At 38.8% G+C, this 16,422-nt stretch overlaps 4 protein-coding genes across 4 annotated transcripts; 2 read left to right on the top strand and 2 right to left on the bottom strand.

Annotated features, from left to right (window-relative positions):
* Nucleotides 1-297: 297 nt before the first annotated feature.
* Nucleotides 298-2,208, bottom strand: LOC122015026 (probable 60S ribosomal protein L14). Its single transcript, XM_042571660.1, has 5 exons — nt 2,065-2,208; nt 1,829-1,930; nt 836-965; nt 636-748; nt 298-527 (listed from the first exon to the last, which is right to left on the bottom strand). The coding sequence occupies exons 1-5, from the start codon at nt 2,065-2,067 to the stop codon at nt 471-473; spliced, it is 405 nt and encodes a 134-aa protein (XP_042427594.1). The 5' UTR covers nt 2,068-2,208; the 3' UTR covers nt 298-470.
* A 2,479-nt stretch (nt 2,209-4,687) lies between these two features.
* Nucleotides 4,688-6,254, top strand: LOC122015025 (fasciclin-like arabinogalactan protein 2). Its single transcript, XM_042571659.1, has one exon. The coding sequence runs from the start codon at nt 4,774-4,776 to the stop codon at nt 5,977-5,979; it is 1,206 nt and encodes a 401-aa protein (XP_042427593.1). The 5' UTR covers nt 4,688-4,773; the 3' UTR covers nt 5,980-6,254.
* A 2,130-nt stretch (nt 6,255-8,384) lies between these two features.
* Nucleotides 8,385-11,691, top strand: LOC122017719 (pentatricopeptide repeat-containing protein At3g02330, mitochondrial-like). Its single transcript, XM_042575398.1, has one exon. It carries the CDS (start codon nt 8,410-8,412, stop codon nt 11,137-11,139), a length of 2,730 nt encoding a protein of 909 aa, XP_042431332.1. The 5' UTR covers nt 8,385-8,409; the 3' UTR covers nt 11,140-11,691.
* A 299-nt stretch (nt 11,692-11,990) lies between these two features.
* On the bottom strand, nt 11,991-14,787 carry LOC122017745 (H/ACA ribonucleoprotein complex subunit 2-like protein). Its single transcript, XM_042575427.1, has 4 exons — nt 14,493-14,787; nt 14,194-14,263; nt 13,052-13,157; nt 11,991-12,518 (listed from the first exon to the last, which is right to left on the bottom strand). Exons 1-4 carry the CDS (start codon nt 14,617-14,619, stop codon nt 12,357-12,359), a joined length of 465 nt encoding a protein of 154 aa, XP_042431361.1. The 5' UTR covers nt 14,620-14,787; the 3' UTR covers nt 11,991-12,356.
* Nucleotides 14,788-16,422: the final 1,635 nt, after the last annotated feature.

Genomic DNA, 16,422 nt, shown 5'->3' with positions numbered 1-16,422 from the left:
AAAAATTATAATGATAGAATGAGGAGAGAGAAATTATTATGAGAGAGAACAAGGAGAGAGAGTGAAATGAAAAAAAAAAATTGAACAAATATCCTAAAGATTAATTTTGATATTCTAATGTAAAGTGCTAAATTTAACTAAAATTATACTCGTTTTTAGACTTTTTATACCTAAAAAAAATCTGAGAGACAATTTAGATAACAATATTTGTATGAAATAATTGAAATAAGTAATACTTTATTTACAAGGAGTGGGAATAAATTTTTTTGTGAGCGGAGAATGCAAGTAAAATTGTGATTTTGATTAGGAATTTTTTCTACTTTACCCAAATCTTAATTCAGAATATTTGAAGAAATCCAAGTTCTGAACAAGGAAAAGAAATCAATAACTTCGACTAGCAACTCTCGACAAGACAACTAACACCCGTACAGAATCAGAAACAGGAACAAATTTCACAGGTTAATCCGAGCTCAAGCTGCATTTTCCTTCTTAAGTTTGGCCAATTCTTGCCTTATGGCACGTCCTCGCTGGAGAAATATTAAAGACTCATCAGCACAATGAATAAACAAAGATTTTGGTAAACTAAAAGGCAAGAAATCAAAAGTATATCGCATTTAAATACACGTAATATCTACCTTAATCTTGGCCACCATGACCTTGAACCTGTCAAAGTCATTTAGGGCAGCTCTCCTCTTCTGCACAATAAGCTTCCTGCCCCATGAGCTGTTTTCCCACTTGTTCTTAACATCTGCAGCAGCATGTTTATCACTTAAACCTAATAATTACATGCTACATTGTTAGATTACATTAAACAGGGATATTGAGTATATGGTACCAGCAGCCTCCATAGCTTGAATGAGGGTCTTCTTCTTAGGGACTCGTGGTATGTCAATCTTTATATCAGTAAGAGAGAGCCTTTTGAAGTTAATTTGGCCACGAATCATATCAGGAGCATCAACCAAAGCCTAAACTTGTGGCAGAATCAAGGCGAGAAACAGATCATTAATACAATACTTCAGATTCTCAAAACCAGTGAAAAAAAAAATTATATCCAATTATGGATAATCTCACATCATACTATTTAAGACGAACATTTAGATTGGCATATAGACACGGGTGCCAATGGCTCATCCAAATTCCACGTGGTATTTGCAAATTTTAAAAAGGAAAAAAACTAACTAGTTGTGCCCAAAAATATATTTTCTACAACCCAACAAGTAGTATGGAAGTGATATCCTTCAGATCAAATGGTTAAGAAAAATCAAAGAATTTTCACAATTCTAAGGTTGACGTTACATGGAATACTAGTAAACCACAAGTGGTGCTCATATAGCTAAAACAGAAATCAATTGGAACTTTGGAGACAAGTGATATTTTGGCAAGAACTTCAGGATAAATTTGATACAATAAATGTTTTTATCATCCTTATATCACAAATCCTGCACACCCATCAACAGATGGACGCAAGCTACCACTTAAATGAGGGCTGTTTAACTAGGCCCTTGGCAAAAACTTCCAACGTTGTTATAAACTTAGTGGTCGGCACCTTCAAATTAGGCATTTCATTTTAATACTCTACCACTGAGTTCGTAAAACGATAGAGAAATGTCACGATATAGTTGTTTATTATTGATTAATGTCTCAGAAAAGGAATAATTTAGAACACTATCAGAAAGTTAATATACCACTTTGTCAATAGTTGAGTAACAAAAACTAGTCGAAAGATGGATTTTTGAAACGAGTACATACACATAAAACTCATAAGTTGATCTGCGCAATTTAATCATGCCGAAAATTGAGGCTTTGGAAATCAGGAAATGCCACGTACCCTGTTCTGGTCGATAACGTCGACGATGACGACGAGCCTTCCATATTCCTTCCCATAGTTCACGAGGGCAACCCTGCCGATCTCCACATATCGCTTGAACGGCTACAAGAAAATCCATAGAAGATATACAAACTCACTCGAGAACACAAAGACGTCTTGGATTCGTACGGGATACGAAATTAGATACAGAAATCGAAAGGAACAAGTAGAAGAAAAGAAGAAAAAAAAAAGTTTACCATATTGGGAGCACTGAAGAAGGAGGAGTCGCGCCGCAGGTGAGAGGAGTGAGCGTGCGTCAAGAGAAGAATCAAAGGCTTTATACAAGCCGTCCGATCTAGGGCTTGCCTTCATCCGCTCGTAATCACATTATTGCGTAATTGCGTTCGATGCCATGCCTCGACCGGACCCGTTAATTATGTCAATCCGAACCAGAGTAAAACTTACATTAAAAAAAACTCTAAAAATATTGTTAGGATATTAAATGTGAACAATTTATAGTGATTAATTTCAATTCGAGATATAAACAGAGACAATATAATTTTTAAAAAAGGATAGAGAGAGAGAGTCACGGGCCATCGGCCCACCACGAATGACCATGTTTGCTTTTTGTGGTATTGTATGTTGAACAAGCTGGGCATGTGCGATAGTTGTGCTGATTTTGAAGCAGCCAGACATTACTGAGTTTCATGTCGTTGAAAACAAAAGGCTGGTGATCAATGCGGGAAAAAGGTTTATTTAGACAGGTGCTCCCACTCTTCAACATGTCGTTATCAAGGCAGGGGATTCGCAGAGCTGAGCCAGTTCTTACCTGAAACGCTGTATTTAAGTTCCAGTTCATGTAGATCGTTTGACACGCTGCGGTTTCTAAAATTTTGTCTATAATTCGGTGGCTCGTAGATAGATCAAATCTTCTCGTGGCGATTTCTCTGAGTAGTATTGAATAGCATGAAAAATTGAGTTTTACATGCACGAAGACAACTCATCCAAACACTCGAAAATGGTCGGTCTTTCTCGAAGGCTTCCATCCTTGTTGCTTCGTTAGCCAGTAAGTCTGCTTTGACGTCATTCTATCTGTCAATTTTCAGAAAGCAACTTTCTACTGCTCCCCCCGATATCTGTTCTTGAACTTCCTGCTTGCTCCTTTTCCACGTGCCATATGGTCTGTTCCTTCTCTTCATAATGCGACGCTAGCTTCCCAACTCAGTGCGAATGACAATTGAGCGGATACTTAAGAATTGGGCAACCTCCATCTCATTTGGTTCCTGCCTTTTCACAAAGAAGGAAATAGAATTTTCTTCCACTGTCTTAGTCATCTTGATCAAACCACAGGTGAGAGTTATGCTTGTCCCATTCTCAACTTATTTTAGACAATTCATACTGTTTGAAACCATGCCAGATCATATCCACCGACTCGGCCAATTTTAAAATAAACAAATATAATAATGTTCGATGGAGATAATAATTAAATAATTTAGCGTGGGTTGGTGGAAACAATTATTGATAACTAATGGATTCAATGAAAAAGGACTGATATAAAAACTATATATACCACTGATCAAGTATCAGTTTTATCGTCATGTGATTGCCACGTGACGCTAAATATCTTGTGTGCCAATGTATATTTAAGTTTATAAGGGTTTTTTTTTCAAATAGATACGTGTTCATTTTAATGAAGTTGAGGCCAGTAGGCTTGAGGAAGACAAGGCAACAACGCTTGACGCAAAGGGGAGAGAAGAAAACATGCACAAGGTTAATGTTGACGGCGATTTCGATGTGATGGCATGATATGCAAGCTGAAAGATCTACTGCAACGGCGGCAGCAGATGAAGGGCATGCGCCTTTACGAAACAGACCTTAATACGTATCACATTAAGTCGTAAATTGTTAATTAAGACTGAAAGTTTGGCTGGGAAATAAAAACAGGCCAAGCAATCAAGAAATCAGCTAGCGTGACATATTTGCCAAATTAATTTTGGCATCAAACAAGATCGATACAGCAGGGATGACCCAACAACCACTCCATTATTGTCACTAAACTGATTTATTACCTCCCAGCACAGCAACAAGCCAACCAACGAGTTAGACCGCTGGCGGTTCATTCCGGTCCGGTTTATGATCCATGCGTATATGTAAATACAATGGCCGCATGGCGGCTGAGATTCGAATTATATTACAAATATCTTGGAGACCGACTGATTAACGTTTTAAGTATTTTTCCTTTTACTAATAAATCACGCTGCCTGTTTGCCGACACTCTCGAATACCTAGCCTAAGTTTGCTGTTATAATATATATCTTAAATAAATAAATAAATAAATAAATAAATAAATAAAACTTCTAATGCTTATAGTTCCATTAGGTGGAACGTCATAGCCAATATCCCCTGACATCTTAACCTCACCAATGATTTTTCTAACCCATTTGGATGCTTGAGTACACACATGGCTCAATTATTGAGCATCACTTAAGCCTAATAACAAAAATAGTATTGGTGTATTTATGATAATTTCAAACTCTTGTTGTAAAAAACATTTTGATATTCAACTAATTAACTCATTCGAGTTAAATATAAAATAAAGTAAATATGCTAACTAATGATATTTCAAAAATAATATTATTAATTTTGTGAACTTTTGAATGAAGGATTAACTTATATTTTAGTATTAAATTTTAATGAAATACCAAAACTATGAATATTTTTTTCTTATTCATAAAATATTAAAGTTTATATGTTATTATTCTTAATTAGTTAGCATTTAATTTTATATTATTTAAAAATTTAAGTAATGGCAGTTCTCGTAAATAATAACAAACGCCAAGGGCTTCGTTGTTTCGTGCCAGCGCTATCTCAACTACTTAGCCCTTGTCGCCGGCTCCCCACTCAGTGCCCCAAACTCAGTGCCCCTTCTCTTCCTCGCCAGCGACGGTGAAGAAGCGGTATTCACAATGCGGAGATCCCTCCCCACTCTCCTCGCCATTGCCGTCGTGTTGATTTTGGTGGTCGGCGAGGCTCCGTTGGCACGCGGCTACAACATCACCAAGATCCTAGCAGCTCACCCAGAGTTCTCCACCTTTAACCACTACCTCACCGTTACTAGGCTGGCAAACGAAATCAACCGCCGGCAGACCATTACTCTCCTTGCTGTGGATAACTCCGGCATGGCTGACCTCCTCGCGAAGCATTTCTCTATCCTCACCGTCCGAAACGTTCTTGCCCTCCACATTCTCACTGATTACTACGGGTCCAAGAAGCTCCATCAGCTCACCCATAGCTCCACCCTCGCCTCCTCCGTCTTCCAGTCCTCCGGCCGCGCCATCGGCACCACCGGCTACATCAACATCACTGACCACCGCAAGGGTAGGGTCACCTTCTCCTCCGAGGACGCCGGTGGTGCGCCGCCAGTTTCCTTCGTCAAGTCCATTAAAGAGATGCCCTACGATCTGTCCGTCCTCGAGGTGAGCTCCATCATGTCCTCTCCTGAGGCTGAGGCCCCCGTCGCGCCGCCGTCCCCAGTCAATCTGACCGAGCTCATGTCCCGGAAGGGCTGTCGCGCCTTCGCCGATCTGCTCCTCGCCACGCCGGATGTCCTCGAGAACTTCGAGTCCAACCTCAACGACGGGCTCACCGTCTTATGCCCGATCGACTCCGCGATCAGAGCCTTCGCTGACAAATACAAGAACCTCACCGCCCCGGGCAAAGCCTCCCTCCTCCTCTACCACGGCACACCAGCCTACTACTCGCCGCAGCTCCTCAAGTCCAGAAAAGGTGCCTTCCCCACCCTCGCCACCGACACCCACAACAAAAAGTACAAATACACAGTGGCCAAATCCGGCGACTCCATCACCGTCAAAACCCACATCGTGAGTGCCACCATCACCTCCACGATCATCGATCAGGACCCAGACGCCATATACGCCATCGACAAGGTCCTTCAGCCGCAGGAGCTCTTCAAGCCCGAGGATCCTGTCACACCCGCCGCGGCGCCCGCCGCCACCAAGAAGCACAAGCACGGCGCCGTGGAGGCAGCGGACGGCCCGGGTGCCACGTCGGACGAGGAGGCTTCGGACAATGCAGCCTTCAGGGCCGGCGCAGCCGGGCGGTGGTTCACGGCCTCAGCGGCCGCCATGGCGGTGCTGGTGCTCGCCGTGTAATTAATTAAGGTGTATGCATTCTGCTTTACTCTTTCGCTGTGTCATAAAATTTCCTTTTTCTTCTTTTTTTTCTTCTGTAATCTGATGGTTTTGGGAGTGGGGAATAAGTAAAGAAGGGGGAGAGATACGCATACCCTACAATTATACACATGCTTAATTAATCGAGACCTATCTCTCTTGATTTGGGGGTTGTTTGGGTGGATTTGAACTGTAGATCGTGTGCTGTTATTGAGACTCATACATTTAATTTAAATGTTTGTGGTTATTAATTTAAATGCCAACATGGTTGAGGTTGCAAGCTGGACTTGAGAGTGCGTACTCTTTTTGACTTGACTTACTAATCACCTATATGAGTTATTTGGAAAAGCAAAGTCCTCATCATTCGTTCCAGCTATAGTCATATGGCGGGGCATACGCAACGCCCGACAAAGGACCACTAATATGTGCCATAAGATCTGTCTTTTTCTCCTTTATTTTTTTTTTAATTCAATTGTCATTTTGAAGGATGAAATTCTACGAATATTCTAAGAACAGATTGAACTCTTGAGTCGTGAGTATGTATATTATATTAAAACTGATCTAATAGTACAGATCAGTGAAACAAAACATATATACGTTATGGAAGGAATCATGAGGCTATTCATGAGGGAACCTTGAGTTAACCATTGATGATCACGTTGTGGTTATGCGGATGATCACGTTGTGGTTGTGATTTTTTTATTTCATCTCTTTCTATTCTTTTGCCTCGTTTAGAGGGTTATCGATTGTCTTTTGATAATTTTCAATAATCCACTTGATTAAGGTTGGTTTCTATTTATTCCATATAAAAATATATAAACATGTTAAACAATAATGAGCTCAATAAACAACTGAATTTGGAGATTATTGTATTTGGCAGGGCTCAATTCACTGTAACTTAGTTTTACCTGAAAAACATATTTGTTTTTTTTTTAAAATAGACAACATAAAAAATATACATTTTTTTTATTGAACCATTTAGCTAAATTTCCTAAAATACCTAAACCCCTTACTCAACTTTACTAAATTACATATCCTATATCCATTTTAGCCCTCTCATTTATACTAGTCAACTGTTATAGTATAATAGTTGACTGGTGTAATTATTATTTTTAAATAAATAGTGTTTTTTAAATATTTATTTATGTTTTAAAAATTATTTTTCTTAATATATTAGGTCGAATTGATATTTGAGCACTTGGATATAATTATGAGAATTAGTTGAATATATACGATCATATCATTCCGAACTCTCTAGGTCCTTCTGAATTCTTTAGGTCAAAATCGATTGATTGACTTAAAGAACTTAAAATAATATGAAACTAAGTTCTATGTGATCGTCTAATTCTTCTGATTATATTCATGTTTTCAAACATCAATTTAGTCTAATATATCAAGTGGAATGATTTTTTAAATATAAATTTAATTTTTCACACTTATTTATATTCAAAAAATCAATATTTTCAATATATTATGCAACGTTGATATTTGATGACATATATATAATCAGAAGATCTAGACAAACACATAAAACTTGATTTCGTATAATTTCAAGCTCTTTAGTTAATTTTTTTTGAGCTTATTCATATTCAAAAAATCATCACTTTCAATATATTAGGTAAAATTGATATTTGAAAACATAGATATAACACTTGGTTTCATACAATTCCGAGTTCTCTATGTCTATTAGTCAATTTTAGCTAAAATCGACTGATGAACATAAAGAAATCGAAATTGTATGAAATCAAGTTATATGTATTCATGTAATTTTCTTGAATATATTCATGTACTCAAATATCAATTTGGTACAATATATCGAGGACATTGATTTTTTAACATGAATTAGATTCTTAATGGACTTAGAGAGTTTGGAATTACATGAAGCCAAGTCTAATGTGTTTATTTATTTCTCTCGATTATATTTATACATTTAAATATTAATTTAGCATAATATATTAAAAGAAATATTTTTTAAATATAAATAGACTTTCTAAAAAAATTTATTTATCTTTAAAAAAAAAATAACACCAGTCAACTAGCATATAACAATCGATTAGTATAAATGAGAGGGGTATAGGATCCTCAGTTTAAAAGTTAGGTAGGGGATTTGAATATTTAAGAAACTAAGGGTGTGTTTGGTACGCGTGCTTTTCATTTTTATTTTCTGAAAAACGCGTGTATTCTATAAAACAGAAAATGACTTTTTGTCATTTTCTATTTTTCTAGAAAACACTATATATTTTTTTAGAAAATATGCACGAAAAACGTATACTAAACACTATTTTTCAGAAAACGCGTATTTTTTTAGAAGATAAAAACGTATTTAAGTAGTTCCGTAAATCAGTTGAAAAATATATAATAATTTTTTTTTCAATGAAATCATGGAATTTTGTTCGACCACCGAGCACTCGTATGTTTGTTCGGCAATCCGTCGAACACTTTGCAATCGAACACAACGGCAGCATCAAGAGAGCGAGCAAGAAGGCATGCAACGAGACAGTTCTAATGGCCTTCATCTGCCGCCGTCTTTCCCTCCTCTCTACGCGCTCCTCCCTCCCCATTCGTCTCCCCACCGTCTCTCCCTTTTCCACGTCTTCCCCCGACAAGATGACCTTCTCCCACATTTTCCAGCACTGCTCCAAGCACCGAGACACGGCCGGCGGCCGCCAATCCCACGCCCGGATGGTCGCCTCCGGCTTCATCCCAACCACCTTCGTCGCAAACTGCTTGATCCACATGTACGTTACCTGCTCCAACTTGGAGTACGCCCACAAGGTGTTCGTCCGTATGCCCCACATGGACATTGTCTCCTGGAATGCTATGATCTCAGGTCACGCTCGAAATGGTACGCTAGACGTTGCCAAGTCCCTGTTTGACAGAATGCCAGAACGAGATGTTATATCATGGAATTCGATGATATCAGGCTTTTTGCAGAATGGAGAACTAAATGAGTCCATTGGTCTCTTCCTCCATATGCTACAGAGTGGAATCAATCCTGATCGAACCACAATTGCAGTGATTCTCAAGTCCTGTGCTGCATTGGAGGAAGTTGATATGGGCACCCAAATACACGGTTTTGTCATCAAGATGGGTTTGGATTGCGACGTGGTGACAGGGAGTGCCCTTATTGACATGTATGCAAAATGCAAGAGACTGGACGAGTCAATTTATTTGTTTGATGAAATGCCAGAGAGGAATTGGGTTTGTTGGAGTGCTCTGATTGCAGGCTGCACGCAGAATGAACAATATGCTGTAGCACTGGAACTGTTTTTAGAGATGCAAAGATGCGGTGTTGGGCAATGCCAGTCGGCTTATGCGAGTGTTTTCAGATCTTGCGCTGGATTAAGCTCTGAAAGAATAGGCAGACAGTTGCATGGTCATGCTTTGAAGAACAATTACAGTACTGATGTTGTGGTTGGGACTGCCATTATGGATATGTATGCAAAATGTGATATTCTGGATGATGCTAGAAGGTTATTCCAGTTGCTGCCAATGCGAAACCTGCAATGCTGGAATGCAATTATTGTCGGATTAGTTCGTAATGGTCAGGGGAATGACGCGATAGGGCTTTTTAAATGCATGAATCACTCTGGTGTTGGCTTCAATGAGATCAGCTTATCTGGTGTTTGTAGTGCCTGTGCAGAGGTCAAGAGGTACTTGATGGGTCTTCAAGCTCATTGCTTGGCCCTAAAGACCGGAACTATTTACAACGTATGCGTTGGGAATGCAGTTCTGGACATGTATGGAAAATGTGAAGCTTTGGAAGAGGCTTACAATGTTTTTGAGGAGATGGAGCAAAGAGATGCAGTCTCTTGGAACGCAGTCATTGCAGCTTTAGAGCAGAACGGACGATATGAAGAAGCTTTGCTGCATTTTTATCAGATGTTGCACTATGGCATGCAACCTGACGAGTTCACTTATGGTAGTGTCCTCAAAGCTTGTGCGGGACTTCAGTCTTCCGTTTGTGGTGTTAAGGTTCATAACAAGGTAATTAAATCTGGACTTGGTCTCGTTTCATTTGTCGGAAGTGCCCTTGTTGACATGTACTGTAAATGTGGAATGATGGGAGAAGCTCAGAAACTTCATGACAGAATAGAAAAGCAAAACTTGGTATCTGCAAATGCGATAATATCTGGGTTTACTCTCCAGAAACAAAGTGAAGAGGCACAGAACTTCTTCTCCAAGATGTTAAATAACAGCATTGAACCCGATCATTTTACTTATGCCACAGTTCTTGATACATGTGCTAATATAGCTACGATTGGACTTGGGATGCAAATCCATGCTAAGATTATCAAGCTAGAATTACACAAGGACGTCTTCATATCGAGCACCCTTGTGGACATGTATGCCAAATGTGGAAACATGAATGATTCATATTTGATGTTTAAAAAAATGATCGATCGAGACTTGGTATCATGGAATGCCATGATTTGTGGGTATGCTCATCATGGCCACGGACTCAAGGCTCTTAAAATATTTGACAGGATGCAACTAGAAAATGTCAGGCCTAACCATACGACATTTCTCGCAGTTCTTCGGGCTTGTGGACATGTCGGTCTGTTCGATGAGGGCATGTCCTACTTCAGTTTGATGACTGACCACTACCAGTTGGAGCCAAGATTAGAGCACTACTCTTGCGTGGTGGATATCATTGGGCGTGGAAAGGGGGTTAGTGAAGCTTTGGAACTTATTGTTAAAATGCCATTCGAAGCTGATGATGTTATGTGGAGAACTCTTCTGAGCCTGTGCAAGATTCATAAAAATGTGGAGGTAGCGGAAATTGCAGCAAAAAAATTAATGATGTTGGACCCTGAGGATTCCTCCTCTTGCATTCTCTTGTCAAATATATATGCCAATGCTGGAAGATGGGAAGAGGTGTCGAGAATGAGACGGATAATGAAGGAGAGCAAACTTAAGAAAGAACCTGGTTGTAGCTGGATAGAGATAAAGAATGAGATGCACACTTTTCTTGTGGGAGACAAGGCTCACCCAAAATGCAATGAGATATATGAAAGGTTGGATGAGCTAATTGCTGAAATGATGTGGGCAGGGTATCTGCCCGACTTAGAAACATTTGTTGAGGATGAGAAAGGGGAGAGAAAAGATCAACTCGAACTACTTGCAGTGGGTTGTGGCTGAGGCATGCAATTAGAATATTTTGGTCAACTATTACCAAGAAATCGGTTGCAATACCGTGCAAAAAGACAGCAAACAAGCAGTCTAGTTGCTTGAGTTGGACGATATTTATGCACCAGAATAAGAATAAGGTTCATGAACTGTAAACTCCACCCTTCTAGCACGGTGTAGCGGTAAAACATTCAGTGGATTAGTATCGCGGTTGGAAACTCAGTTGAGGCAAGGGCAGATTTAAGAGTGGATTTTCGACTGTGGAGATTAGTTGTTGGACGAATTGCCACAAGTTTTTCCGGATTTAACCGGTGGATGAACTAAGAGGAAAGATCGAGAACATGGATACCTAGATTAATAAATAAAAAATTCCAACTCCATTTTGAAGTTAGTTTCATCTTTTGTCGAGAATAAGCTTAGTCCAGACATCAGAGGGCTCATAAGATGCTGGCGACGGTAGGGCAGCCATCAAAGATCCATTCCCACAAACTTTTCGATACGTGAAGAATATTTTTGAAATTTTAAGTGACTTTAACATGGCATTAATGAAGAAAAACTATTTGCCCAATTTTTTTTCTTAAAAACAAATTTCAACCGCTTGTTTTCCCTCAAGTTGTATGCCATTTTCTAGGTTTATATCAAAATGAAACCCAAAAACATTTTCATTTCTCACACTCCTATTTTCTCGAATAAAAGGAGTTTTTTAGTTATTAACTTTTCAACCAATGTGTTTCTTGAACAGTGTTTCCAATAGATGCCTCCGATAACAGTATTGCAGAGCCTACCAGTTTGATGCAAGGTTGCCAATGCAAGCTCCATAGGTTAAAAAATTTGATAATCAACAGTCACATCAGGTTCAATAATTAACCTTAAAAATACTCAACAAGGGCTTCTATTTGATGTCTATTACCAAGATTACATAAATTCCTACTTATCCACATCCAGTGGTGGATATCCTGCAAACTCTTGCGTCCGGATAGTGAGACAAAGTAGGAAAAATCAATCATTGGCGTCCCAAATCAAGGCCAACTTAAGATCAAGACTCCACACTGACGGAGCTTAATCAGCACATATACTAGCAAAGCCCGGTCAACAGTTCTATATTACTGTCTTGTATCAAGCATGAAGCATGAATACATAACTAAGGATTCAGGCTTGTAACGGAAGTTGGAAAAAAATTGCTCATAAGTAAACCGCAGACATGGGTGACTCGGAAAGTTTTGACACATTCAGAAGAGGGAAGCTGTGAGCTCCTTAACATCTGCTACGACCTGGTTGTAATCTGATTGCAGCTTCTCTTGCACGTCTTGGGTCAACTCCCCTTTAGTTGGTTTGGTTGTAATCAATACACAGCAAGTTGGCCTCTTGGTGACTCCAGCAACTGCAAGATCCTATGATGAAACGAAAAGAAATTAGCAGGGAAAAAACAAAAGAATGGATAGAAGAAACAGAGTTCTGAAAAGAGCATGCAACAGTCTCCATCTCATTAAGCAATAGTAGCTTCATGAGTAAAATGGTTTGATTGTGACCAACCTCCAATAGCCTAGACATGGGAAAGAGCATGGTATACAAAGAGATGCAAATGTAGTCTTGCTGTTTGACTAACAACAATGGCAAGGAGAATGATTCAGAATATGAAACATGAGCATGGAGAAATGCTTAGTTATCTATGCACATAACAATCATCAAACTGTTCTTTTTTATAAATGTAACCCTTAACTACTTTCACCGACAATTCTTTCAGGGTAAAGAGGAAAGACAGAATGACATCCAGATAAAAATAAAAACTCAGGCACAAACTGGTTAAATTGCTGAAAAGGCTCATGAATCCTTTAAAAAGTTACTGCTGTTACATGTTCTTTGACTAGATGGATTTACAAAGTAGAATTTAAAAAGCAAAGGAACTAAGATGAGTCAAACAAACCTCTTTTGATGGAACGTATATATAGGGAATATCAGCTTCCTCCAGTAAGATGGGAACATGGGTAATCACATCAATAGGAGATATATTCCCAGCAATAATACACAATCTGCAACCAACAAAGTGCAATTAACATTGTTTCTGCAGATGAGGACAGACTAAAATAAAGGTTCATCAGTTGGGTATGAGGCAGACTTGGCATGCTTCTAGATGATATCAGAAGGTTAGATAAATTGAATCAATTTTGGGTGTGAGGGATAGGAAGCTTAAGAACACTTGACATCAATCATAGTGATATAAAAGCTTTTCACTTATGGGGGCAATTTTACATTGGGTTCAATGACAATATAAAATCCATGCAATCAATCTCAAATAATTGAAATTAATGGCTTGTATCAAATATTATAGATAATATTTATTAAAAGATAATCCAGATGTTACATGCAGCATGCATATGTTGAAAATACAAACTGACAGACCATTAGTTTGAGAGAGTATATAACGGCAAACTAAATCTAACATAAAGATATCCCATGTAAAAACTAATTATATTGTATGATAGAAAAAGGAATACAAGATCATAAATGCATCATAATAATTTCAGACTATAAAACCATACTAATTTAAAACTAATATTGAACTTTTTAATTATAAAACAACCAGTAATTCAAAATCCACCACCAAAATTTCTAAGCAAAGGTGCCAAGTGGGGAGGGACAGTATGAATTTTGCCAAGCTTGGGGCAACTCAAACCTGAACTGGCCGTGACATGCTTGGGGCAATAGGGGCAGGCTAGAGTCAGGCACAACTCTCCAGCCAGGCATGGAATCAGGCCAGGATGAGTAAGGCTCGCAAGGGTTGGCACACAGCCAAAACATGGCCTTTTCTATTTATTATTATTTTTTTTATAATCATTTTGTAGCTCGATCGTGGAAAGGGAGGGTCTGGGCACCTATGCTAGGCCTGGGGTGCATCACCGTGGACTGTGCTCAACACAGACGGACCATAACTGGACCTGACCAAATTGAACCTGTCCTCATTGCCACGCCTAATTTGTGTGCAGGCACTGAGGCACTTCACATTTAGTTGGTTCATTTCACACATACTGTAATTATAATCAACAACAGAACAAGAAGGAAACTGACCCCTTTTGACCACGGCGCACACTCTTCACTACTTCCTTCACTCCACGTTTCAAGCACTTAGCCTCAGCAGCTGGTAGCACAAATACAATGCAACAAAAAAGTCATAAACTGTATGAATATATCACAGCAAAGAGAGGAATTTGGCGGGCAAAAAGATTTCCTTTTCTATTTAGCCCAAAACCAGCAAACGAAAAGGCCTCCCAGTGTCCAACTATCATAATAACCAAAATGATACAGGCTGACATTCGCAATCAATCGGAGAAACAAACAGCATCGCTTGTAATAATAGAGGAGACTACCTCGTCGGACGAGCTTGAGGCTCCGCTTGCATAACTTCTTTCCGGCTAAGGGTTTGGCAATCGGGGCGACGGCCATCAACTTCTTCCTCTCCTTCACTGACTTCTCATTTTCACTGTCGCTCCCCATCCCTGTATATCTCCTTATCGATCTTGACGATTCCCGTGAGATACCGGATCGGCCAAGGTTTGTGAGGAACGTACGGCCGAGGCGGCGATGTGCGGCGGCCAATGTTTGGGAACTAGGAAACGCGAGGGTTTTATTCACGCGTTCAGGGTTTAACCAAATCGTCCGGGTCATGGAACACGGACGTTACAAAGTATTTTTATAATAATAATAATAATAATTATTATTATTATTATTAATTTGAATCATAATTTTTTTTAATCTGTCTAAGATTGTGTATAATAGATTAATAGGTCCATGTGATTAAATTATTTTTTTCTTAAATATATAGTTTATTTTAAATTTTATATTTTAGGTAAAAACAACTGTTCTTATTCTATCTATTCATAAATTTAGATTTCATAAATACTATTCTTTAAATTTTAAATTTAGAGAAAGAAAATCTAATACAAAATAAAAAAACATATATCACTTTAGATTTGAGATGTGTGATAGAACATCTGAAAATGGTCATAAAAAATTATAATAAAATTAGATATGCATATATATATATATATATATATATATATATATATATATATATTTTTAAAAAAGTAATAGCAATATTTTTAATTGAAACATAAAAAAAAAATAAAAGCTAAGATAAAAGATAGCATACCTCAAAATAAGGGACGGAGCTAAAGGGGGGCGATGGTGGTGACTACCCCTCAATTTTTACGTATAAGAAGTGTATGAGATATAGAAATGGGAGGGGTGAAAGAGAGGCGAATGGGAGGCAACGATATGATCACCTCCCCACAACATAAACATATATATTTCGCCCCCTTGATATGAAATTCATGGCTCCGTCCCTACTCAAAATGATCCACTCAACAAGGAAATCGTTAGAATCCTAGATCTCCTGGGACTCCAAATGATGTGGGCCTTACATTCGTGAATCGAGAATGAACAGAACTACATACGCTTGTATATGGCGAACTATCTCCTCAATTTGAGCTCGTCGCCCACACATCTCCCTTGTCTCTGCATCTCTCTCAACCATCATCTCCTCTAATGACGAGAGTCGAGTCCACAAATCCTGATTTTCTACCCGCAATACTTGTACCTCAGTAGATGAGGAGGAATTAAGACATCCCTTGATCCTTAGAGTCCTCATCCAACAAAGACAACTTTGGCTTGAGAGTCAAGTCTGTAAAGGGAGGTCTTCTTCCTCCCACCGATGACATTATAATAAATGTCAATATTCTCATAGGTGGAAAGAGGCTATGACTCCTCTCCCTCTGTACTAGGTTGAGATGTCTGTACAATTCTAGTGGACATTACTTTATATGTTAAAATAATAATTTTATTAACCTTCATATAAAGTCTACAAATATATTCACTAAATATTTTTACGTTAATTGTTGAGAAATGTCGATCGACAAATGACTCATTTTTCTTCTTATAAGTCTTGTTAAATACCTTCCAACTGTTAGTGCAACCTTAGGTCAAGGTTGACTTGGTTGACCTGACTTGAGTTGACCTGACTCGAGTTGTGTTTTGATGTTTGACGATGTTTGACGAGAAGAGAGTTGTATTCTTGATGTTTGACAAGAATAGGTGTTCGGGAGATTGTAGGTGCAACCTTAGGTCAAGGTTGACCTGGTTGACCTGATTCGGGAAAAGTCCAAGCAGGGAGCTTGGCACGCGAAAAGTCCAAGCAGGGAGCTTGGCATTGGAAAAGTCCAAGTATGGAGACTTGGCACTGGAAAAGTCCAAGCAGGGAGCTTGGCACGCGAAAAGTCCAAGTATGGAGACTTGGCACGG

This window comes from Zingiber officinale, chromosome 8B (assembly GCF_018446385.1).
Source record: "Zingiber officinale cultivar Zhangliang chromosome 8B, Zo_v1.1, whole genome shotgun sequence".
NCBI lineage: Eukaryota > Viridiplantae > Streptophyta > Magnoliopsida > Zingiberales > Zingiberaceae > Zingiber > Zingiber officinale.
This window is presented reverse-complemented; position numbering and strand designations above follow the sequence as displayed.